This window comes from Idiotropiscis lumnitzeri, chromosome 2, assembly GCF_059441095.1.
Source record: "Idiotropiscis lumnitzeri isolate Australia: NSW breed Sydney's pygmy pipehorse chromosome 2, RoL_Ilum_1.0, whole genome shotgun sequence".
NCBI lineage: Eukaryota > Metazoa > Chordata > Actinopteri > Syngnathiformes > Syngnathidae > Idiotropiscis > Idiotropiscis lumnitzeri.
The window spans coordinates 27,001,281-27,026,955 of record NC_142392.1 but is presented as its reverse complement, the minus strand read 5'-3'; the positions used below and the strand labels follow the sequence as shown (position 1 = coordinate 27,026,955).

General features: G+C 41.4%; 1 protein-coding gene across 1 annotated transcript in view; it reads left to right on the top strand.

The window, feature by feature from the left end:
• The window catches only part of LOC148342148 (uncharacterized), a 47,050-nt gene that overhangs the window by 2,321 nt on the left and 19,054 nt on the right, over positions 1-25,675 (top strand). The window contains exons 3-4 of the mRNA XM_088284763.1: positions 9,015-9,234; positions 9,388-9,544. Of these exons, the coding sequence (XP_088140889.1) occupies positions 9,015-9,234; positions 9,388-9,544 (377 nt within the window). The remainder of the gene's footprint in view (positions 1-9,014; positions 9,235-9,387; positions 9,545-25,675) is intronic.

Genomic DNA, 25,675 nt, shown 5'->3' with positions numbered 1-25,675 from the left:
ACAAAGGCATCCTGGCATGATTCTATTGGCTATGTGTATTGCAGTTAACTTTAGCTCGCTCTCATTGGTCTTTCTCCTCCCGCCGAATCCCGTGGCTCCTCCTGCGTGCGATTCCCCCGATGGCCGCTCCTTCCCGGAGTCATCTCGTCTCGCTCAGCACCTTGTTTCTAAAACATTCCATTCTTGCACAACCCCCGCAACCAGTTTCGCGCCACCAGTCACACTCTCAGCATTTTACAATATCACATTTTCATACATTGGATGCACCAACATCTAATGAACTATGTTAAGCTCAAACTCTTATATTCCTTTAATAGTCAAAAGTATGAAATCCTTTAAGTGTAACTGAAGTTTAGACCATGCTAATGACCAGACACTCAGAGGAATGCAGGAAGATTAGATCACAGCTGCACCACAGGAGGTGTGAACGAGACCCCTCTGAAACAATGGACTTCCATGCCAGGATCACAAAAGTGGCTCCGAGCAGTATAACCTTTGTTCAGTTTTAAATTGACTGCCATTTACATTATCCTTTAATCCCTCTCATGACCTCAGACATCTGAGGTCATCACTTGAACACCTTATTTCATTGCTGCACACGAGCTCGACATCACTTGCCATAAAACTAAAACACATCAAACAATTAGTAAAAGAATAAGAATCAGTAGAAAATTTCCTTCCCTCCTTATGGCCTCAGGTCCCCGAGGCCATCTTTCCATACTCACATCCTGGACTCCCGGAGTGCCACGGCTACCTCCGCCTCCTGGGGGTCCTTTTGAGGGATCATCATGTACTGACCACCCGGAGGGAGTGGCCCCAACGTGCGTTCTATTGTCTTAACAGTTAATGATCTGATACATGGAATACAGCAACATCCACATAACACCATAATAGCGGCAAACACAGCGATAGAAATCAGTACTGATGCAATCAAGCTTTTATATTTGCCAAAGATGTTTAACCAGTCAGAGTACCAACTGGTGTCCACACCTGAGTGCTCCTTCATTTTGTCACTTAACGTGCGCAGACCCTCCAATGCCTTGGTAAGGCGACCGTCAGGAGATGTTTTGTTGGGAATCAGAGTACAACACTGATCCCCAAAAATACCACACACTCCTCCTCTTTAGGCTAACACCATATCTAAGCTTATTCTGTTCTGGAATGCCATAAGAGACGTGGCAGCCAATTGCTCATGCACTGCCTGGAGTGCCGAGGTGGTGAAGTTCGCCAATCGTTGGACATTATCATCAACATAATTAATCCGGTCCACATTTTTGTTTACCGTAACAAACAGGAAAATACTCTCCCATCCTGCCGCAATTTGATCCACCAATTTATACTCGTCAGGGATCCCTCTTGGAACTCCAATTGCATCTATATACGTGGGATCTCCTGCATTCAACCATTCTTGCATGTCCCTTCTCTTCCTGTTAAGGAAGGGGATTCTTCCCCATTGTCCAACACCTTCCCACTCCATTTTGGCCAGATCTAAGGCTGTCACACTAACTGGCATGATCAGCGTTACCAGGGCGCACTTACCTGAGGCATTGGTGGGAAGCCTATCGTACAGCACTTTCTCTCCACACCACAGCCAAACATCATCACGAGCGAGAGGGATTCCTACTGGCAAAGACACATTTTCATTACACCATGACTCCTGGAGATTTCCAATCCCAGGACCAGTCCCATTTAACTTTTAGGCAGGTGAACTTTTGTTTTGCAACTTGGGTGTCAAAAATAGGCTCTTTCTTTTTTATTCCCACATCATTCCATGGGTGTGTCCAATTAAAATTGTACCCAAGTGTTCACCTGTGTCGGTTGTTTACATTTCAGATTTAGCAGTAGTTGTTGTGTCTGTGTCAGCGTCTTACCATCATCTCGCTCTGCTCCATACCATACCATTCCATTACATGCTCCTTTCGCTCCATCACTTCTGTCATCCCGCATCCTATGTTCAAACGCAAACATCGTCCACACAAAGCACACGCCAGCAGGTAAAATAGTCAATAAGTTAAACATTTGCATCGTCATCGTCTTTGTTCAGACTCGAAAGTGTCTGACTTTGATCCAATTCATGCCATATACACATTCCCTCTCTTGACCTGCCCGTCCGGGCGGTCAACCCCTAAGCTCAACCATGGCGGGCACAAATACTGGGGCCGGGCGCAACTGTAAGCTATGGTACCACTTTTGTCCTGTAGTTCCCAATTGGATGGCGTGTCAGGTTCTAGCCAGAACTCTAAACTGTCCTTATCAGCGAGATCGAGTCCACCTCCGGGAAAGCACCCGGAGGTTGATGTACGGAGCGAAGGCCGACTCCAGTGATGCTGAGTTCACTGAGTTCAAATATCTAACTGTGTTCCGAGATTACAAATTAAGCCTCGAGCTAACGCTCCAATTTTGACTGTTAATTGACAAATTTTAAAGCAACACAAATGAAATAGTAACCATTTATGCTTAAAATAAAAAATCCCAAAACTATAATAACGCAGATACCGAATTAAACCTCTATTTTTTATTTTTATTTATTTATTTTTTTTTTTATGGGAAGAAAAGGTGCTCTACAAGACATAGACAGCTCCAAGACCGCTGCAGTCTTCACCTCCTATTGTCTCATGATTGGCTCAATCCACCTACAGGCTGTGCCCACACTGATTCTGTCAACTGGGGGAGGGGGTAGAGACAGTAAAAACATCGCGGAGCTGTGGAGCCGAGCCCCAACTCAGTCGGGCCCTGGGTCCACAACACCTCTAGCAGAGACACACACAGAACTACCATTTCCGAGCGACCCCTCCCTGGAAATTTTGAAATTTAGTAATGTTCCCAAAACCAAAGAATTTGTAGTCGGTGCTGATATATGATCTCCCGATTGTGCAACAACTATGGGGTCCAGACCTCTAGTATGATGACGCTCATCAATATTCAATGCGATTTGTGGCTCGGCGAAAGTAAACAATTCATACCATTTCCGCTGCTCAGGGACAAGGCACGCGTGCGAGGCAACGCCAGTAGACATAACAAATATATAATTATAACGCAAGATGCACTCATGACTAAATTTGGATGAGTGCATTTTTGATAAACCAAATCATGTTTGTGATCACATGTACAATGTGATATGTCAATTGGTGAATTGAAAGGGTGGCGGTTGCTAAACCACTCAGACCAGAGCAAGAACAGGGAATACCCACCGCGGGAGGATGGGAACCAGGTTTCAGAGCTGCCCTCAAATGTTTCAGTTCAGTTTAGCCACTGGGAAGGAAGAGAGCACGACATATGCTCCCTCCAACGGATGTGCACAGTCAAGTTCAGTCCCATCCGGGAATGCCACTCGAATTCCAGTGTTCGTTCAGTCAATGGCAGTGACTCAGGCACTCTTGAGAGTCCACATGGCTCAGTGGGGGTTGCGGAAGGAGCTCATAGCTCGCCCCAATTTCCAGCACCATCGAAAACTTGTCCATCCACCGTCCCCGGACTGCTAGGACCTGCTAGTCCTCGAATGCTGAAGCTCCGCTGCCCCCTGTCATGGAATGGGGTACGAGCGGGTTTGTGTCAAGTGCGTTGGGAGTGGGTAACGGTGGCGCCCCCTGCGCTGGTGGAGCTCTTTGTGACAGATATGGCACCGGAGGATGGCACATTCCAGAAAGTGGCTCGGCATGGACAGCTCATCACCCAGTGACCCCACACCCCGCAGCAAGTGCACACCCCACTCACAACCCCCGTCAGTAACCACCCGTACCTCTGTTACTGCAATCCCAACCTCGTTGACTGGCCTGCTATGGACAGCAGCCAGTCTGCTGTGGCGCTGCGTCACCCGAACCTTGCCCAGAAGCAGCAGAAGTGGAAGGAGCAGCTGCCTCCTTTTTTCTTATCTCTCTTGGCCTTCTAAACCTGCAAGTACAACAATTTTAGTCACGCTCCTTAATCCAATCCCATATATTCCTTTTCTGATGTCGTGCAAAATTAGGTACAAAATGTGTTCTACTTAGGCCGATTAGCATTATTTCATTCATGGACTATTTCGCCTGATGTCTGCCACTGGAAGGTGCACGCCCTTGTGGACGGCCAACTGGAACAGCTGTGTAATGTCGACATTATTGGATGGGTCACTGCCGGAAGTCTCACTCCATTCATGTCTCGCCCTGGCCACATAGACCAGGCCTGTCTCCCTTTTCCCCACCTGAAAGACACAGCAACATCGACCCCAACGGGCCAGAAATATCTGATGCACGGCACAGCCAATCTCACCTGAGGTGTCCCCATTTAGCTGGTGACCATCATGCTGGTCAGCAGATCTGGCCTCGGCCTCAAGTGAGGATAGTTCCTCTGAAATAAATTTTGTCCCGCCTGTAACTCTGTATAAACCTCTTAGTCTGGTGTCTCCTTTGTAGGAGATTTCAACCAACGTGACCTCTTTACAACGTGTGACCTCTTTACAACATGTCGAATAAACCAATGTTGACCTTTCTGCTATCTTTACAGCTGTGAGAGCTGTTACTAACCCCTCCTTCCCCCTTGGGTAATTACAAATGTCTTATCTTCAAACTTCTTACAAGCACCCAGTATCCTGGCTTTACTAGATTACTGCCCCTGCTGGGAGACGGAAAGAGCTTTGTCACTCTAAATCTGCGCCTGTCTTTTGTTTTCCTAACATTTTTCACATATGGTCAACTAAAGTTGCCTCAACATCTATTTCCCATTTGTTCTTAAATTTGAGGTATTCTATAAGTTCTTCCAAACAGTGTTTTACAATGTCTTAGTCCTAAATACAATGAAATACGTTACAATGGAAAATATCAGAATAAAATTTCATACATCCAACATGAGACACGTGCTTGTGACCACTTCAGGGTCATTTTTGTCTGAAATATCTCCTCTACAACAACTTACCCTTGCGTTAAGTGAGTAATTTTCCATAAAAACAGTGCCACTAATTCGACATTAACTTCAAGTATCACTGCTGTGGTGCTGTATTATATGGAAAAGTCTGAACAATCCAAGAAAATTTTGCCCTATCCTGGACTGGGTGTGTGTTATCTAGTCGCGCATCCAATGTGAATATGTCTTATATCTCCCTCCTTGTTGAGGAGAACCTCTGGGATGGTAGTGGTGAGGCGCTATTTGAAGCAGTCTCTGGCCTTCTGGTCACACTGGTCACATGTCACCTCAAACCTGTGGACAGAACTGGACGAGTGGCACTTGCCAGTGAGAATGAGAAGGGGTAAATTATCTTCCTTCCAAAACTTTCAGTTTTGCATAAATTTTGTGTAATAACGTCAATCAATCATTCACTTGATGCTTGAATTTAATTACTCCAATCTATCTCCAAAAACAATTTCAAAATCAATACTCGGGAGTGCAATAGGGATTCAGGTTGATCAGGCCTGTCCACCCATCGCATCCTAAGTACTGTAAGGGCTTGCCGGTGACCTCAAACAATTTTCTGTCCTGAGGCCCGTCCCTACAACATTCACTCAAACCACATATGCATACAAACACTTTTCTTTCACACTGTCATTCACCAAACGATACTTTCCAATTCCACACAGAGACCCCTCCCTTGGCGCGTCCGCCTTGATTTCACTGAGATTTGTGCTGGCAGATCCATAATTTTGCCTTAATTTAGCCAGCGTATGCCAAAATTTACAACTGTGGGTCTCTGGATTTTCCCATTCACTCCCCGTGAAGTTGTTTCTCCTCTCCTGGACGCAGCTGACGAAACTGCACCTGTGACATCAAACAGCTCATAGATGCGAATGTTAGCAGTCTGGTATTTATGGAATGATGTCATATCCTCTAAAATTGTCATGTCAGCGTTCGCGTCGTACAGTCAAACAAAAACATCTGTCTTCCACCTTTGTCACATTTAATACACATCAGTTAATAAATCATCTACAAAACTATTTAGTCCAACTTTAAATTTGGTAAACCAATCTCCAATGGCTAGATATTCCCCTTTCCAAAGATTTTCTTTCAACATGTTCATAGAATACTTCACTTAAAACTTATCCCAAAACCATAATCCCTTTGCTTAAAATTTAAATTTTAATAAGATTGTCGCCGCCCTGCTGTTCCTCAGGCATCCCCTGCATGTTTCAGTGTTTAACTTGTGTTCTAATTCCCTGCTAATTTGTATTTATTGTTAGGTTGAATACATATATTTTATCCCGTACCATACTACACTAGCACTGTAAAAAAACTGCTCCACAGTGCGACCCATGCTCGACCACATTAGAACACCTCAAGTAGAGGCAGATGCCTGAAGATTAGATCGTCAGCAACATCGAGGGGGGTGCAGAGACACACCTCTGAAACAAAAAGACTGTGACCTTCTTTCGAGAGCACCAAAAGGCATATCTTCCTTTTCAATCAGTTAACGACTGCCATTGATGCCTGTTTTTCCTCTTGTGTCTGAAATGTTTACATGTTCCTGCTGGTGCTTCCCCCCCCCGGGGCCAGCACGGGCGTCTCCACACTCCCCTGCTGTTCTCCTTGCACCCTCTCTCTCATTATTCACAGCCTGTTCGATCAATTGTATGGTCGCTGGTGTCATCTGTGAATCGTTATCTTTTGCATCTCAAACCATTCTGCTCCCCCCCCATTAATGGCGCCGTCGGATCGGGCGGCGGCTCAAACACATACTGTTGCGAGTCTGGCAACTGTGGATGAATGCCTCTCAGACATTCCGTCTTTTCTTCCGCTTTTTCAATCACTTCATCCTCTTTCTCTGACTTCCTCCCCCTACTTGGGAACGAGCATCTAACTTCAAAGAGCTGTTAACTCTTTGTTAGAGCACACTCATGATTTTACGATTACACCTATACTCATTGCCTTCTGTAAAATCTTTCTCACTCTTATTTTTTTCCTTTAATTTTCCAAATTCACTGTAGCCTTACCAAAGCCACTCAAACAATCAAGGTATCAAATCACAAACTACAAAGTCAGGAACCACCTATGCTCTTGCAAAGTTTTCTCATGCTCTCAAAAGCTTCATTCAATTATGATTTCTTAACACCAATCTTTTTTCTTTGTGTCATTTCCATCTGTGCATTTCATTCCAGTTACTAATTACAGTTACCTTAATAGAAAGACCATCAACTAAAGTATGAAACATAAAATATTTATTTCTTCAATTCCTCCTTACAGCAGACCCTAATTCTTATCCTTTTCATTTGTTCAAGTCACACCTTCTTCAATACTGCCTGTTTAATCATCCTCCTTTCAATGGAACATTAATTGTTCCTTTCTCTTTTCTTATTGAACTTCCAATCTCTACACTGACACAATTTCTTCTCTTTTCTCTAGCTTTCTTTCTTTCTCTTTTCTTATTTCATCCCTACTTCATGTTTTTCTTCTCTTTTTTTATGTTTCATTTTTATGAATTTATCCTTAATCTCCGTGCCACACCCGAGACCACTATCACACTTACTCTCCTTCGCCATCTTGAAATCCACTCGTGTGTGTCCCAACCACTTCTTACGCAGAACAATTTTAGCCTTCACATTCACACAGCTTCCACACAGACACGTAAATCCCAGATTTTAAACCGTGTCCCGATACGTAAATCCCAGATTTTATACCGTATCTTAACCACGAATAGTTCCAAACTATTCTAGTAGGTAAATCCCAGATTTTACACTACTATCGTCCACACTTTTACACTTATTTATTTATACATTTTAACGCCGTTCCACTCCGCCTTCCTCTTATAATTTAGCGTTGCCAATATGCAGAATTTGAAAAGGATCTGCTTACCTTATGTCACTGTGGGCCCAAGAGGAAGGCCGGTCAGAAGTGTGGCTCCTTTATCCTTTAATCTTTATCAGGTCGTCACCTGGTGTGGACGTGGGCCCCAGGCCCGAGTCCCAGACTCTTGTGGTTTTTCCTGAAGCCCCAGGCTTCCTTTGAGCCCCAGGCTCTTGAAGCCCCAGGCTTCTATTCTTTTCTTAGAGTCCCAGACTCTCTTTGAAGTCCCAGACTTCTATTACCTCTCATGCATCACGTCGGGGTCACCATAAATTGTTGGAATTTATCTTTATATCAATGTTAGAATTTAACTTTAACCCAATGTAAACTCAAATAAGTAATCTGACTCCAATTTGCGACCTTACCCAACTCCCACACATCCAACAATATGCGCGCTCGTTCTGCAATAGAAAGGTATCAGGAAGCCGGCATTTTCACACACGAGTGGATTTATTCCTAACACACAAATCTACAACTTGAGTTTGGGTCCCTCTCAATACAGCTCTACACCTCTCATACCACCAGCGAATGTGTTCTACCCCCGAGTTTCCCAGTCCTGATTCATACTATACAACATGCAAAATGGCACAGACAAAGGCATCCTGGCATGATTCTATTGGCTATGTGTATTGCAGTTAACTTTAGCTCGCTCTCATTGGTCTTTCTCCTCCCGCCGAATCCCGTGGCTCCTCCTGCGTGCGATTCCCCCGATGGCCGCTCCTTCCCGGAGTCATCTCGTCTCGCTCAGCACCTTGTTTCTAAAACATTCCATTCTTGCACAACCCCCGCAACCAGTTTCGCGCCACCAGTCACACTCTCAGCATTTTACAATATCACATTTTCATACATTGGATGCACCAACATCTAATGAACTATGTTAAGCTCAAACTCTTATATTCCTTTAATAGTCAAAAGTATGAAATCCTTTAAGTGTAACTGAAGTTTAGACCATGCTAATGACCAGACACTCAGAGGAATGCAGGAAGATTAGATCACAGCTGCACCACAGGAGGTGTGAACGAGACCCCTCTGAAACAATGGACTTCCATGCCAGGATCACAAAAGTGGCTCCGAGCAGTATAACCTTTGTTCAGTTTTAAATTGACTGCCATTTACATTATCCTTTAATGTGCAGAACATGTATACAGGGAAGAGAAAACCCTCATGATGCCAACTGAATACCCCAAACGCCCATGGCAAAGAGTGGGTACAGATTTGTTCGAGCTAGGAGGGAAAATTTACCTAATCGCTGTGGATTATTTTTCCAGGTTTGTTGAGATTGCCTGTCTGAACAAAACCAAATCCAAAGACATTGTCACCCATCTGAAATCTTTTTTTGCCCGTCATGGCATCCCTGAGGTCCTGATGTCAGATAATGGACCTCAGTTTTCTGGTCAGGTGTTCGCAGACTTCGCAGCGGCATATGGATTTGAGCACGTAACAAGTAGCCCAAAGTTTCCGCAGAGTAACGGGGAGGCGGAACGTGCGGTACAGACTGTAAAGAACTTACTGAAAAAAGCTGCGGATCCATATTTAGCTCTTCTTGCTTATAGAGCTACTCCTCTACAGAATGGATACAGCCCTGCCGAACTACTCATGGGTCGTCGCCTGAGGACAACACTACCATCCTTTCCTTCGCAGTTGGACCCGTCACTGCCGGACAGCGTCGTGCTTGCACAAAAGGAAAGGGAGAAGAGGATATCGGACATGTCTTACTACAACAGACGTCACAGAGTAAAACCCTTGTGCAAGGTGTCATCAGGAGAGCGAGTGTGGGTGACAGATGCAAGAACACCAGGCACTGTTATACAGAGTCACCACTGCGTGGTGTAGCCGCCTCCACCCATTCAAACCACCAATTGGTCCTTTGCATTGAACACTGAGTTATGATGATTTGGTTTGTCAGGATGCATTCACCCAATTTCGAGGGTCAGAAGTGCATCTTGCATTAGGATTATGTATTTGTGATGTCTACCGGTGCTGCCTCCCATGTGTGCCTTGCCCCAGAGCAGAGGAAACGGTATGAATTGTCTCTGTTCGCGGAGCCACAAATCACATTAACTATCGGTGCGCATCATCATACCAAAGATTTCGGCCCATTGGTGAAGACTTTTGGCAGAGTTAATTTCAGATGTTGAATACCTCATGTCACGAGCAGGGTGTGGTGTTTCAGCACCCATTACGAATTCCTCTGTTATGGAACATTTTCCGAATTTCGACACTTTGGTAGACAGTGAATGGGTCACTCTGAAGCGAAAGCTCTGTTTGCGTCTCTGCCAGAGGGGTTGTGGACCCGGGGTCTGACTGATGTTGTGCTCTGCTCCACAGCTTCTGCAATTTGTTTTTGCTATATCTGCGAAAGTTTTTAGATTATCGTGAAAGAAATTAAGTTTGTCATGTCATCATGTTTCAAAACTATGCTTACGGGTTAATAGAAGGTCACAAAAACATGGACCTCTTACACAGGAAAACGTGAGTTCAGTGGTAACAGAGTTGTGTCTATGCTGGCAGTTGAGCAAGAAGCCACAAAAACAGATGCACGCCTTGAACCGTGTTTGACAGGAAACCGTTTAGCTCGCATTTAACAGAAGTGTGATAAAGTCAAAGTGTTCATGTTTTTCCATTCTTTATGAGTTGACATATACAAATTGCTTTGCTGCGCTTCAATAAAACGCCGCACAGGAGCGAGAACGCTTTTCTCTTTGGCGGACTGCTCCTTGCAAGTGACAAAGACAATCTTGTGATTCATTTTTGAAGGTTTGTCTCGTTTTTGACAAAAACTCTGACATATCTTGTTCAAGCAATTCCTTATGGAATGAGTCAACCTGACTCTAAAAACTGTGCACACTGCGGCAAAAAGATCAATGGCGGTTGATTAATTTTAGTGGATAAAGCACAAAGGATTAAGTTTTTTTTTTAATAAATCAAGTACATATTGGTCTTATTTATGAAACTTTTACTGGCTCGGTCAATGAACCTCGGGTGGCCCTGCACTGTTTTGTGCACGTGTGCATCGTTTCACCCCATCCAAGCAATTAAAATACATTGAATGCATCCATCCAAGGTTGCACGGATCTCATCAGTGAACAAGCGCATGCTGCAAGGAATGCATCTGCATCTTTGGCTTACTATGGTCTCAAAAAGGCTGAAAGTCACAACCCCCTTTTCTACCTACAAGTCCAGGAACATTTAGTTCCTGATAAAGTTCCTGTGGCCCAGGTGGTTTGCATCTCCCCCGCAATAGTTCCTGGTAATTTTTGCAAATGACAATGATGACGGAACAATGGGAGGTGTTGTGTTACTTTGTTACTCATTACTGACACCCTGTGGCTGTTATACATCATTGCGGTTACAAAATAATTCAGTGAACTCATAATATTTTGGTGTATCTTCGTCGAATTTGAATACATATTGGATAACTTTGAAATATACAGTCATTATTCAAATATGTCAACACAAAAGTCAGAGTGAAAGTGTTGTTGCTGAATGCTTATGTGTAAGAACTTTTACTCTTCAAACGTAATCGTGTTTTAAAATTTATTTAGAAACAGAAATTTTATAAAAATAAAAAGAGTAATGTCAGAACGTACTAGCAGGATAAATGTCATTTTGGGTAAAAAAAAACAACAAAAAAACAAACGTTACTCATGCAATAAATAGCGACTCTGATTCCAGGGCCCCTTTAATTCTTTTAGGGATGCAGGTTATCATGAAAGCAAAAAGTACCCACGATGAAACTATCTATAAATGCAAAAAGAAATACTTGAAAACATATTTCGCTTGTAGGATTCCTATTTTATCAATGACATTATGTTGCGATGGCCCCCAGTGGTCTGCATCAATATGTTAGGGTCCCACAACAGGTGTTCCATCAGACGCACACAATCGCCTGTGTGTGCTAACTTCAGCTTGCTTCCAGAAACGTCTGTGACTATGTCAGGAATTAAATCAGGTATCAGCCGCAACGTGCTTCCTTTTTAAATGCTCGTTTATCACTGTTGTGCGGCTAGGAAAGGGAGGTTTACATCGTAGGACGTAATTTATTGAAATGCCCCCATGGTTTGGTCCAAGTCGGGGTCGCACGCATTGCTCCGTGTGCGGCAGGCACAAGTCAAGGTAGCACGGTGGAAACAATATAAGACAAAGTCGACGCACAAGGTTTGACTTGACCAAACCAAATTTGTCTTTTTGTGTCCGACAGACGTCAGTGAAAACAATCTGTGTTCTGTGAAAGAGGAGCCAGACTTGACTCACATCAAAAAGGAGGAGGAGGAGGAGGAGATCAACAAGTCACCAGTGAACGTTGTCCATATAAAGACTGAAAATGAAAACAAGGATGAGAGTGAGGACAACAGAGGGGCGGAGCCTCCAAGCAGCAGCTCAAGTCATCACGTGACAACAGAAGGTGATGAAGACCACTGGGGGCCAGCACATATTGAGGACACATTATCAGACGCTCATGACGATGATGATGATAATGGGCAAGCTAAAGGTGAAAGGGCATGTCACACTGACTCATTAACTTCAAAGCTGTCTTTAAAACCGCACACGAGAACACACAGTGGAGAAACATCTTTTTCCTGCTCAGTTTGTGGCAAAAGCTTTTCTTTTAAGTCAAATTTAAAAACATACACGATTACACACTGGAGAAAACCCTTTTTCCTGCTCAGTTTGTGGAAAATGCTTCTCTGGAAAGGCAAATTTAACACAACATACAAGAACACACAGTGGAGAAAAACCTTTTTCCTGCTCAGTTTGTGGCAAGAGTTTCTCTTGAAGGTCTCAATTAATAATTCACTCAAGAACACACAGTGGTGAAAAATCTTTTTCCTGCTCTGTTTGTGGAAAATGCTTCTCTCAAAAGGCAGGTTTAACATATCACGCAAGAAAGCACAGTGGAGAAAAACCTTTTTCATGCTCGGTTTGTGGCAAAAGTTTCTCTGACAAGTCTATTTTAACAAGGCACACAAGAACACACAGTGGTGAAAAACCTTTTTCTTGCTCGGTTTGTGGCAAAAGCTTCCTGCATAAGTCGCATTTAACAATCCACAAAAGATCACACACTGGAGAAAAACCTTTTTCCTGCTCAGTTTGTGGAAAATGCTTCTCGAAAAAGACATATTTAACAGAACACACAAGAACACACAGTGGAGAAAAAACTTTTTCCTGCTCAGTTTGTACCAAGAGGTTCTCTCGAAAGTCGTATTTACAAAGCCACACAAGAACACACAGTGGAGACAAGCCATTCAGTTGCAGCGTTCGTTCTAAAAAAAATTGTCACTAAACAGGGAGCTGAGAGACACGATTGTGCTGGCGAGAATTGCAGCGATCCTTGAAGATTAAAAAAAGACAAAAAAAATGAAAGAACCGACTCTTTGTGGTAAGATGTAAATGTGATTTTCAATAAAATATGATGAAATAGAATTTTGCAAAGCTCTTTTATTGAGATCAGTGCCAGAAGAACCACTGTCTGAGTGGTGATGATTTTTTTGTGTGTTTACTTCAAACATGTAAATAAAATTTATTGCTTTTGCCTGGCTGCCAGGATGGCCGAGTGGTCTAAGGCGCCGCGTTCAGGACCCAGTCTCCCCAGGAGGCCTGGGTTCGAATCTCGAATTTCCCCATTGTGGGACTAATAAAGGGCAAATTATTATTATTATTATTATTATTATTACAACATTTTTTAACATTATGCTTTTCAGTTGTCTTTTTAATCGCATTTAATGGAAAAGGTGTGAGAAGAAACAGTGCTTATGAAATCGGTGCCTTCCACAATCATCAATAAAATCACTTGTTCCACTTGCTCAACTCGCCTTCATTACGCTGTGAAAAGGTGAAAAACTGAACTAGAAGTTGAACTATAAAAAGAACAAGAAAGAGAAACGCAAGCAGTCTCAGTTTCTCTCAAAGGTTTTGGAATGTCAGGACTTGGCAATCTGATGGCGACTGGAGTCAGCGCTGGTTTTCTCGCTGTGTTTGGCTGGCTCGTATATGTATGGTCCTTTGAACAAAACTCGAACTCTTCAAATATCCCCTCACATACATTTAATATTTCACTTTCTGAATAAATTTCTGACTGGCTAAATACACTTTCTAGGTTGTCAAGCGTTTGGGGTTTGTTGCTAAGCAGAATCTCACTTCAGAAAAACTATAATGTAAAAAATACTTAGGTATTAAATTAATTCAATAACCCGACCCCGGATGAGCGGCAGAAAATGGCTGGATGGATGGAATAATTTAAATTGCATACATATTCAAATGAACAAATATGTTAAGAAATAATCAAGAGTGAAATAAAAAGGTTTAAATTAATATTGATATAATTCCACATTAAAATAATTGAATAAATATTGTAGTATTACATATAAAATATAAATATACATTGAAATAAATAAAAAAAAAAAAGTAATGTATTTTTAAATGGCCTAATATAGATATGGGAAGTTCAAAGAAGTGACCAGTCTTGGTTCTGAAGTTCCGATGTAACCAGATACTGCCCTGAGAGAAAATAGGCCTGAGCATTGTTTATGGTGGGGGCAATTCTGTCGCCAGGTCAGTGACCTTCCAGGGTATGAGAGTAATTTAAGGTGGTCACGAGTAGACTGGTCGTATCAACGGGGAGACGCATCTGCTCTCCCTCTGGGGGACTTTTGGAGGAAAATCCAGAAGATTAGCGTGATGGGAATGCATATGTAACAAAGGAAAATTAGATATTCATGTCCAATTTGGGCATTCCCTATAAGAAGGGAATGTCTGAGAGGGGGCTCGCACGTTTTTGGGGAGACTTCTTTTGACATCAGCATGTGACGAGAATAAAATCTTTTTTGAACCAGTTCTTTTCCATCACCAATCCAGCCTTGCTCGGCTGCCTGTCCGGAAGGCAGCAAGGACCCACACTTCAAAGGCAAAATATACTACATATTGAAAGAAAAATAATACTCAAATATTGAAATAAGTATAGAATTGAATGAATAAACAACAAAGAAATAAATACCTCCTGGAAAATATTATTTATCAACATTCGTCAAAGCACAACATTTCGATCAGATTGAGTTCTTGCTTGCACATTCTTCAACAATCGTAATTTTTTTTTTTTTTACTTTTACTTTTTAAGTTACTTCAGTGCATTTCATACCTGTGCCTTCAGTGAAGTCCTACTTTGTCCTACTTGAATAATGCCCCTCACAACACCATCATTTCTGACACCACGGCTGGACAAATAATATCCAGAAACACACTTACGCACCACTGAGTGAGTGTTGGACGATATAGCTTCTCTTGAAAGGTCCGACTTGAAAATGTCCTTGCAAGTGGATCTGAAATTAAATCCACACTTTTCCCTCCTTTGGCCATTGTGGTTTAAAAAAAAGCAAGAATATATTTTAGATTTTCCAACGGCCGCCAATTACGACTTTTTGGTGTGTTGATTCGGCAGAGCGCCGCCCCCTCCCGAGTGAGTATCCAATCACAAAACGCGTTCATCACCCTCAGCATAAGGTCAGCGAAAAGGCTCACTGTAACCAACTTGTGATCTGATTGGCTGTCGCAACCGTCTGACAAATATGAAAGCTCATTGACTTTGACAGAAGAGATGCCCGCACAATTGCATCTTAAGGCCTCGGAATGCATATTGCGCCCTCCTGCTATTGTGAAACCTGCCCGGCAACACGAGCTATCAGAATTCTGATTGGATTCAAAACTCTCACCTAAAAATACAACGCTCAGCTATAATATGACATCAATGTGACGATTATGATCTTTTTTTTTTTTATTGATTATGTTTGGCCAGCAGAGACGGCCTTGAAGGCCCACCACTGAGTTACTTAATAACCTAAATTAAACTTTACTTTCATCAATAGAGTTAAAGTTATGCTTTATTGTAGGTGTTATGTAATTAATAGTGAAAGATTGTATTACGATTGCTGGCATTATTTTAAACACTTACGGGACAGAAGGTCAATTATTTAATTTAGCAGGTTCATAGTTACTGAATATGTTAAACATTGATTAAACAAAAAGCATTTCTCAAATGAAAGTAGAAGTACAGTGCATCGATAAGATTGACTGGGATTGTAGTCATGGTGTTTACTGATGCATTCATATGCTAAATTTATGACTTAGTTTAAATGTAAGACCTCAAACTTGCACACATAGAATTTTATGACCCACACTCTCATTCAGAACAGATTCAGTCTGCTCAGTCTCAAAGGGCTTTACATAGCCACAATCGACATCCCCGATCTTAACCCCCAGGAGGGCAAGGAAAAACTCACAAAACCTCATTAGGGGAAAAGTGAGAAACCTTGAGAAGGGACCACAGATGGGGGAATCCCCCTTCCAGGATGACCAGGCTGCAATGGATGCCAACTGGGCAACATTTGACACATACAATGATGCTATGCAATAATAGATGAGATAATATAAGAGTCAATTGAATGAAGTGCTGCAGGAAGATGACTTCAGTGGAGTGGGTCCTCATCCAGGGCCGTAATATCCATGGCAGCATATTGTTATATTGTTTCTACTGTGCTACCTTTGACTTGTGCCTGCCGCATACGGAGCAATGTGTGCAACCCCGATTTGGACCGGACCATGGGGGCATTTCACAAAATTACGTCCTACGATGTAAACCTCCCTTTAGCAGCACAACTGTGATAAACGAGCATTTAAATAGGAAGCACGTTGCGGCTGATGCCAGATTTAATTCCTGACATAGTCACAGACGTTTCTGGAAGCGAGCTGAAGTTAGCACACACAGGCTATTGTGTGCATCTGATGGAACACCTGTTGTGGGACCCTAACTTATTAATGGGGGCCACTGGGGGCCATCGCAACATAATGTCATTGATAAAATAGGAATCGTTCAAGTGAAATATGTTTACAAGTATTTCTTTTTGCACATAGAGATAGTTTCATCGTGGGTACTTACTGTATTTTCACGACCATAAGGCGCACTTCAAAGTCCTAAATCTTCCCCAAAACAAGCGAGACGTCTTGTAATGTGACACGCCAATTATATGGACTGAGAAACTCTCTCGACCATGGGCTTGTTCCCCTTGAGGTATTTCAGAGGGCATTTTAGCACACACTGCTGGCCAAAGTCTGAGACATCTTTGCTTCAAATTGACTGTGACATAAACATTATGTGAATACGTTCTTTGGCTGATGGTGCAGGAGAAAGCGGGACAAAATGGCAGCTGTCCACGATGTTGTAGTCTGTCTTATCATTCATGTTATTGCAAGCAAGATACATCACAGGTTTAGACAACAGACTGCAAAAAAATAAATGAAAACACACTGCCCAAAGCACACCACTCACATTTCTCTAACCAGCCATCTGATTGGCTGAGGCTCCCGGAATGCATCAGTACTGTTTTCGTGTTGTTTTTATTTCTTATGAGGATATGAATGGCATGAGAGATGCATGTTTTGTGATAATTTTATTTCTTTGTTTCATTGTTTGCTTGTAAGCTGTTCAGAGATATTTTTGGTTTTGATTTGAAACCATGACTCTATGGTGTGGTGACCAGTGAAATCCCTCCCCTGACAATCTCAACAAATCCGCACTTGATCTCTGTGCTTCTATTTGTTAGACGAGACGAATGAAAGATTGCGTCGTTTTTTAAAGTAGCGCTGAATGGATCCCCTGCTTGAAAATGGCAGTCTGTTCGTCACGAACGCGGAAGAACAGGACACACCCCGCTGTGATATGATTGGCTGCTGGCTATGTGGAGCACTGTCATCAACTCACCAACAGATGTCGCCACTTGCGATGCAAATCATTGTCATTTTCTTCTAAACATCGGAAAAACTTAAGATTTAAACCGTATGCAAATGAACAAACATTTTAGTTCCCAAACATGAACTTGACAGATTAATTAAACTTAACTTTTGTTTCTGGTTTTGTTGAAACATCTGCCACCATGTTGTCGGTTGGACAGTATTCCAAATGTCATGCCATGTCATTATCCACACCGCTTTTCCTGTACTGGGCCGCGGGAGGGTGCCAGAGCTGACGTGATAAAGTTTTTCTTAATGTCAACATATTTGCACCTTTGCCTTTTTACAGGCTTTTTCGCCAGTGCTATGGTGCCTTGATTGTCCTCAAAAACAATTAGTCGCTCTTTATTTTTTGCATGAGATATTTTTTTATCTCCCAAGGGGATATTTCACGTGGATTGAGCTCTTAAGTAACTAAAAAAGTAAAAGAAAAAAATAATTAAGGTTCATTAAGAATATGAATACGCAAGAAAGAAATCTCTCAGATCAACATTTCACATTGTCGTTTGTCAAATGTTGATAAATTGTATTTTTCATTTGGGATTTGTCTGTTGTTTTTCATTTATTTGCACGTCACCATTTAAGTATTTTTTTCTTTTACTATTCTTTACCTCTATCAGTATTTGATTCGATTTTCATGGAATTATTTAAGCTTGCTTATGTAATACTGCAATATTTATTTAATTTTTTTAATACATAAAAATTATTTCAATATTTTTTAATTATTTTATTTAAATCTTGAATATTTGTCAACATATTTGTTCATTTAAATATGTGTGCAATTATTTTATTTATTTATTGCATTAATTAATACTTAAAATTTCATTCATTATTTTTTATCTTTCAAAATTCGTTCAATATTTATTAAATGTTTCTATATTTACTATGAATTTAATTAACTCAGTATGTGGTTGTGATTTTTTAATTGAAATATGTCGCTGTTTTATTATGTAAATGTTAGAGTGTTAAAAAATATTTCGGTATTTTTTTAGGTACTTAAATATTTAATTATTCGTTTCAGTATTCATTAAATTACGGTGATTCACTTTTGCAATTCAGACGCGCAGCAACGAACTGCGTAATGCAGATCCTCTCCTCCGTGGTGACGAAAAAAAAGAGGCGGGAAGATTAACGAAAGCAGGAACGGACCGTGCAACAGCAGAGCGATAAATACACTGTGTTCAGGAGGCGCACACGATATTTGTGCCTTTCTTCATTTTTACTTTGTTTATTAATGTACATTGTTTGCATTGGCCTCAAGGACTCATTCGGCGTGTATGTATTTGTAGTTTTCACTGTGTCACGTGATTTCATAAAGCCATCAAAGGAAGAGAAATAAAAAAAGAACATCTGGACATCAGTCTGAATCGTGGCCTTTTCGCTGGACCGGTGTAGCTACACTCTTGACATTCCAAAATCTTTGAGAGAAACTGAGACTACTTGCATTTATCTTTCTTGTTCTATTTAAAGTTCAACTTCTAGTTCAGTTTTTCACCTTTTCACAGCGTAATGAAGGCCAGTTGAGCAAGTGGAACAAGTGATTTTATCGATGATGGTAGAAGGCACCGATTTCATAAGCACCGTTTCTTCTCACACCTTTTCCATTCGGTATGATTAAAAAGAGAACTGAAAAGCATAATCTTAACAAATGTTGATCCAGGCAAAGGCAATTAATTTTATTTATAATGTTTGATATAAAGCCACTCATGGTGTAGTGGTACACTTGCCCGAGTTGTATGCAGGCAGCGTGAGTTCAGTTCCCACTCAGTTCTCACTGTCTATGTCTGCCCTGTGACTGGCTGGTGACCAGTTCAGGGTGTAGTATAAAAACAAAAAAAATCATCATCACTCAGACACAATGGTTCTTCTGGCAATGATCACATTGGCTTCGTGTCAATAAAAAAGCTTTGCAAATTTCAATTTATTATATTTTATTCAAAATCACAAAACCACAAAGAGTCGGTTCCTTCAGTTTTTTTGTCCTTTTTTTAAGCTTCAGATCGCTGCAATTCTCACCAGCACAATCGTGTTTCTGAGCACTCTGTTTAGTGGCGAATTTTTTAGCACAAACGCTGCAACTGAATGTCTTGTCTCCACTGTGCGTTCTTGTGTGGATTCGTAAATTTGACTTTACAGAGAAAGATTTACCGCAAACCGAGCAGGAAAAAGGTTTTTCTCCACTGTGTGTTCTTGCGTGGCTTGTTAACGTTGAGTTTTGAGAGAAGCTTTTACCACAAACTGAGCAAGAAAAATTGTTTTCTCCAGTGTGCTTTCTTGTGTGGCTTGTCAAACTTGACATATCAGAGAAGCTTTTGCCACAAACTGAGCATGAAAAAGGTTTTTCACCACAGTGTGTTTTTGTGTGAATTTGTAAATTTGACTTTCTAGAGAAGTATCTTCCACAAACTGAGCAGGAAAGAGGTTTTTCTCCACTGTGTGTTCTTGTGTGGTTTGTTAAATGCGACTTTTGAGAGAAACTCTTGCCACAAACTGAGCAAGAAAAAGGTTTTTCTCCAGTGTGTGTTCTTGTGTGCGTTTTTAAACCTGACTTTTGAGAGAAACTCTTGCCACAAACTTTGCAGGAAAATGTTTTTTCTCCACTGTGTGTTCTTGTGTGGTTTGTTAAATGCGACTTTTGAGAGAAACTCTTGCCACAAACTGAGCAAGAAAAAGGTTTTTCTCCAGTGTGTGTTCTTGTGTGCGTTTTTAAACTTGACTTTTGAGAGAAACTATTGCCACAAACTGAGCAGGAAAATGTTTTTTCTCCACTGTGTGTTTTTTTGTGCAGTTTTAAAGACAACTTTGAAGATAATGAGTCAGTGTGACATGCCCTTTCACCTTTAGTTTGCTCATTATCATCATCATCGTCACGAGCGCCTGATAATGTGTCCTCATTTTGTGCTTGTGATGGCCCCCAGTGGTCTTCATCACCTTTTGTCACGTGGTGATTTGAACTGCTGCTTGGAGGCTCCGCCCCTCTGTTGTCCTCACTCTCATCCTTGTTTTCATCTTCAGTCTTTATAGGGACAACGTTCACTGGTGACTTGTTGATCTCCTCCTCCTCCTCCTCCTCCTTTTTGATATGAGTCAAGTCTGGCTCCTCTTTCACAGAACGGAGATCGTTTTCACAGACGTCTGCAGGACACAAAAAGACAAACACAAATTTGGTTTGGTCAAGTCAAACCTCATGCGCCGACTTTGTCTGATATTGTTTCTACCGTGCTACCTTGACTTATGCCTGCCGCACACGGAGCAATGCGTGCGACCCCAACTTGGACCGGACCATGGGGACATTTCACAAAATTACGTTTGACGATGTAAACCTCCTTTTTTGCAGCACAACAGTGATAAACGAGCATTTAAAAAGGAAGCACGTTGCGGCTGATGCCCGATTTAATTCCTGAATTAGTCACAGACGTTTCTGGAAGCGAGCTGAAGTTAGCACACACAGGCTATTGTGTGCGTCTGATGGAACACCTGTTGTGGGACCCTAACTTATTAATGCAGACCACTGGGGGCCATCGCATCATAATGTCATTGATAGAATAGGAATCCTTCAAGTGAAATATGTTTACAAGTATTTCTTTTTGCATTTAGAGAAAGTTTCATCGTGGGTATTTTTGCTTCCATTATAATCTGGATCCCTAAAAGAATTAAAGGAGCCCTGGCATCAGAGTCGCTATTTATTGCATGATTTACGTTTGTTTGTTTTTTTTGCCCAAAATGACATTTAGCCTGCGAGTACGTTCCGACATTCCCCTTTTTATTTTTTATAAAATTTCTGTTTTTAAATAAATTTTAAAACAACATTATGTTTTAAGAGTCAAAATCCCTACACATAAGCATTAAGCAACAACACTTTCACTCTGACTTTCATGTTGACATATTTGAATAATGACTGTATATTTTAAAGTTATCCAATATGTATTCAAATTCGACGAAGATACACCAAAATATTAAGAGTTCACTGAATTATTTTGGAACTGCAATGATGCTTAACAGCCATAGAGTGTCAGTAATGAGTAACAAAGTAACACAACATTGTCATTTGCATAAATTACCAGGAACTATGAGTTGCGGGGGAGATGCAAACCACCTGGGCCACAGGAACTTTATGACCAGGAAATAAATGTTCCTGGCCTTGTTGGTAGAAAAGGGGGTTGTGACGTTCTCCCTTTTTAAGCCCATAGTAAGCCAAAGATGCAGATGCATTCCTTGCAGCATGCGCTTGATCACTGATGAGAACCGTGCAACCCTGGATGGATGCATTCAATGTATTTTAAATGTTTGGATGGGGTGAAACGATGCACACGTGCACAAAACAGTGCAGGGCCACCCGAGGTTTATTGACTCTCACCCAACCAAGCCAGTACAAAGTTCATAAATAAATAAGACCAATACGCACTTGATATTTTTAAAAAAAAATTATATTCTTAGTTTTATTCACTAAAATTGATCAATTGCCATTGATGTTTCGCCGCAGTGTGTACATTTTTTAGAGTCGGGCAGAATTCCTTCCGTAAGGAATTGCTTGAACAAGATATAAAAACCAGAAAATGTGTTAAATAATCAGTTCAAATTTTATACTGGGAAAACATGGAGTTCACCCCCCACTATTGGTTATTCTTTGGCATTTATTTTCTGCACTGATTTCATTTGGCATAAACAAATGTTCGGCAAACCGACACAGGGTTCGCGGTTAACAGCTTCCCGATTGCCCGGGGCAAGTGAAATTTGGCCACGTGCAAGATAAAATTATGGGCAACTTACCCGACCGGGCAAGCATTTTTTTAAGCAGCCAAATATCTTTAATTTCGACGAAAACTGTGGTGTGATCCGTTTGTGTGCACTGCATGGTGATGGTTTAACCCAGACACCCCCTTATGTTGTGGTATGGTCCATTGGCCTTATCGGGGGCAATCGGCGGGCGCTACGGGGATCAGTTAGTTCAGTGAAAGTCGAGTTAAAGTGGACGTCAATAAATCCCGCAGTATTGGAACTTGCTGTAGTCGCATCCTCATTTGAAGTTTGAAAAACACAACAAAAACCAACGATATTTCGTCCGAAAATTGACAGTCGGAAGTTTTCTTACCTTCTGCGCATGTTTACAAGTGGCGACGAGTTCGTTCAAATCGGAACATTTCGGATTCCTCTGACATGACAAAAATACCTCGAATATTTTTAAGTCGACAATTCAGTTGCGAGTAAGAAAGGGAGTAATATTTGATTATTGGCTGTTAATTCATTAGCTCCATGATGTGACCTGACATAGTGTCAGTGACTGTGTTCTGTTTATGCTATGAAACTTATGGACGCAGCGCCACAGGCACTGGTCCTAAAGGAATACACAAATTTCCCACACTCATAATTTACTCATGTGATTACTCAATTAATAGGCTGGACTTAAAATTGATCATCTGGATTGCTGTCATATCATTTTTCCAATTTAACATGCAGATTTGTTAATTATTAAAACTACAATTAACATTTTCAATAACTGCACAGGATGATACATGCTGTTGTGAGCAGGGTTTCATGGTTGATGATGAAAACAAGATTAATTTATGCTTATCAGATTATATGTTTATTTACATTTGTGGCGCACATTTTACAACCATAAACATTTTATTCTTAGAGAAAAAATATTGTCACTTGCCCAAGTCAGGCAAGTAATTTGGCCACTCGGGCAAGGCAAATTTTAGTGGCACTTGCCCTATGGGCAAGCAGTTTTTAAAGTTAACCGCGAACCCTGTTGAGGTCTTACATTTAAACTAAGTCATAAATTTAGTATATGAATGTATCAGTAAACACCATGACTACAATCCCAGTCAATCTTATCGATGCACTGTACTTCTACTTTCATTTGATAAATGCATTTTGTTTAATCAATGTTGAACATATTCAGTAAATATGAACCTGCTAAATTAAATAATTGACCTTCTGTCCCATAAGTGTTTAAAATAATGCCAGCAATCGTAATACAAACCTTCAATATTCATGTCTGGTGTGGCCATTCCCTATAAGAAGGGAAGGCCGGAGAGAGGGGACACCTTTCCCTTTTTTCTTTTTGGGGAGACTTCTTTTGACATCAGCATGGGACGAGAATGAAATCTCTTTCTAACCAAAATGGCTGTGTCAGAGAATTTTTTTCCATCACCAATTTTGCCATACTCGGCGACCTGTCCGGAGGGAAGCTGAGCCGGCATCAACAACAAAATATACCACATTTTTGGCATTTTGCTCCATTGAGGGTCTCAGGGTGCTGGGGCGCAGGCGTTCAACAGCCGGCCGGCTGAACTTCAAGTGAGATGCTTTTACTCACAATGGGTGTTGTGCGCCTGTGTCCAAGCGGTCGAGGCTTTTGGGGTCGTTAAAGAGAGCTTGTGCGTGTGGGTCTGCTGGCTGATTGGTCATGGAAAATGTCCCTGTGTTAGTTTCAATTATTGTTTAAACAAGAGGCCTCTATAATGATTAAGACATTCACAGATGTCAAAGTAACCACACTATGAAAGAACATTAGAAAAAGTATGAAAAAATAAATAAATAAATGAAAAAAAAAATGATAGGAACTAAGTAAATAGGGACTAGTGCGGGAGAAATGTGCAGAAGATAAAGAAAAGAAAGGTCTAGTCAGGGTTCGCGGTTAACTTTAAAAACTGCTTGCCCATAGGGCAAGTGCCACTAAAATTTGCCTTGCCCGAGTGGCCAAATTACTTGCCCGACTTGGGCAAGTGACAATTTTTTTTCTCTAAGAATAAAATGTTTATGGTTGTAAAATGTGCGCCACAAATGTAAATAAACATATAATCTGATAAACATAAATTAATCTTGTTTTCATCATCAACCATGAAACCCTACTCACAACAGCATGTATCATCCTGTGCAGTTAATGAAAATGTTAATTGTAGTTTTAATAATTAACAAATCTGCATGTTAAATTGGAAAAATGATATGACAGCAATCCAGATGATCAATTTTAAGTCCAGCCTATTAATTGAGTAATCACATGAGTAAATTATGAGTGTGGGAAATTTGTGTATTCCTTTAAGACCAGTGCCTGTGGTGCTGCCTCCATAAGTTTCATAGCATAAACAGAACACAGTCACTGACACTATGTCAGGTCACATCATGGAGCTAATGAATTAACAGCCAATAATCAAATATTACTCCCTTCCTTACTCACAACTGAATTGTCTACTTAAAAATATTCGAGCTACTTTAGTCATGTCAGAATCCGAAATGTTCGGATTTGAACGAACTCGTCGCCACTTGTAAACATGCGCAGAAGGTAAGAAAACTTCCGGCTGTCAATTTTCGGCCGAAATATCGTAGGTTTTTGTTGTGTTTTTCAAACTTCAAATGAGGATGCGACTACAGCGAGTTCCAATACTGCGGGATTTATTGACGTCCACTTTAACTCGACATTCACTGAACTAACTGATCCCCGTAGCGCCCGCCCATTGCCCCCGATAAGGCCAATGGACCAAACCATAACATAAGGGGGTGTCTGGGTTAAACCATCACCATACAGTGCACACAAACAGATCACGTCACAGTTTTCGTCGGAATTAAAGATATTTGGCTGCTTTAAAAAATGCTTGCCCGGTCGGGCAAGTTGCCCATAATTTTACCTTGCCCGTGGCCAAATTTCACTTGCCCCGGGCAATCGGGAAGCGATTAACCGCGATCCCTGATGTTAGGGTCCCACAACTGGTGTTCCATCAGACGCACACGATAGCCTGTGTGTGCTAACTTCAGCTCGCTCCTAGAAACGTCTGTGACCATGTCAGGAATGAAATCGGGCATCAAAAGGGAGGTTTACATCGTAGGACGTAATTTTGTGAAATGCCCCCATGGTCCGGTCCAAGTTGGGGTCGCACGCATTGCTCCGTGTGCGGCAGGCACAAGTCAAGGTAGCACGGTAGAAACAATATAAAACAAAGTCGCCGCCTGACCTTTGATTTGACCAAACCAAATTTGTCTTTTTGTGTCCTACAGACGTCAGTGAAAACGATCTCCGTTCTGTGAAAGAGGAGCCAGACTTGACTCACATCAAAAAGGAGGAGGAGGAGGAGATCAACAAGTCACCACTAAACGTTGTCCCTATAAAGACTGAAGATGAAAACAAGGATGAGAGTGAGGACAAGAG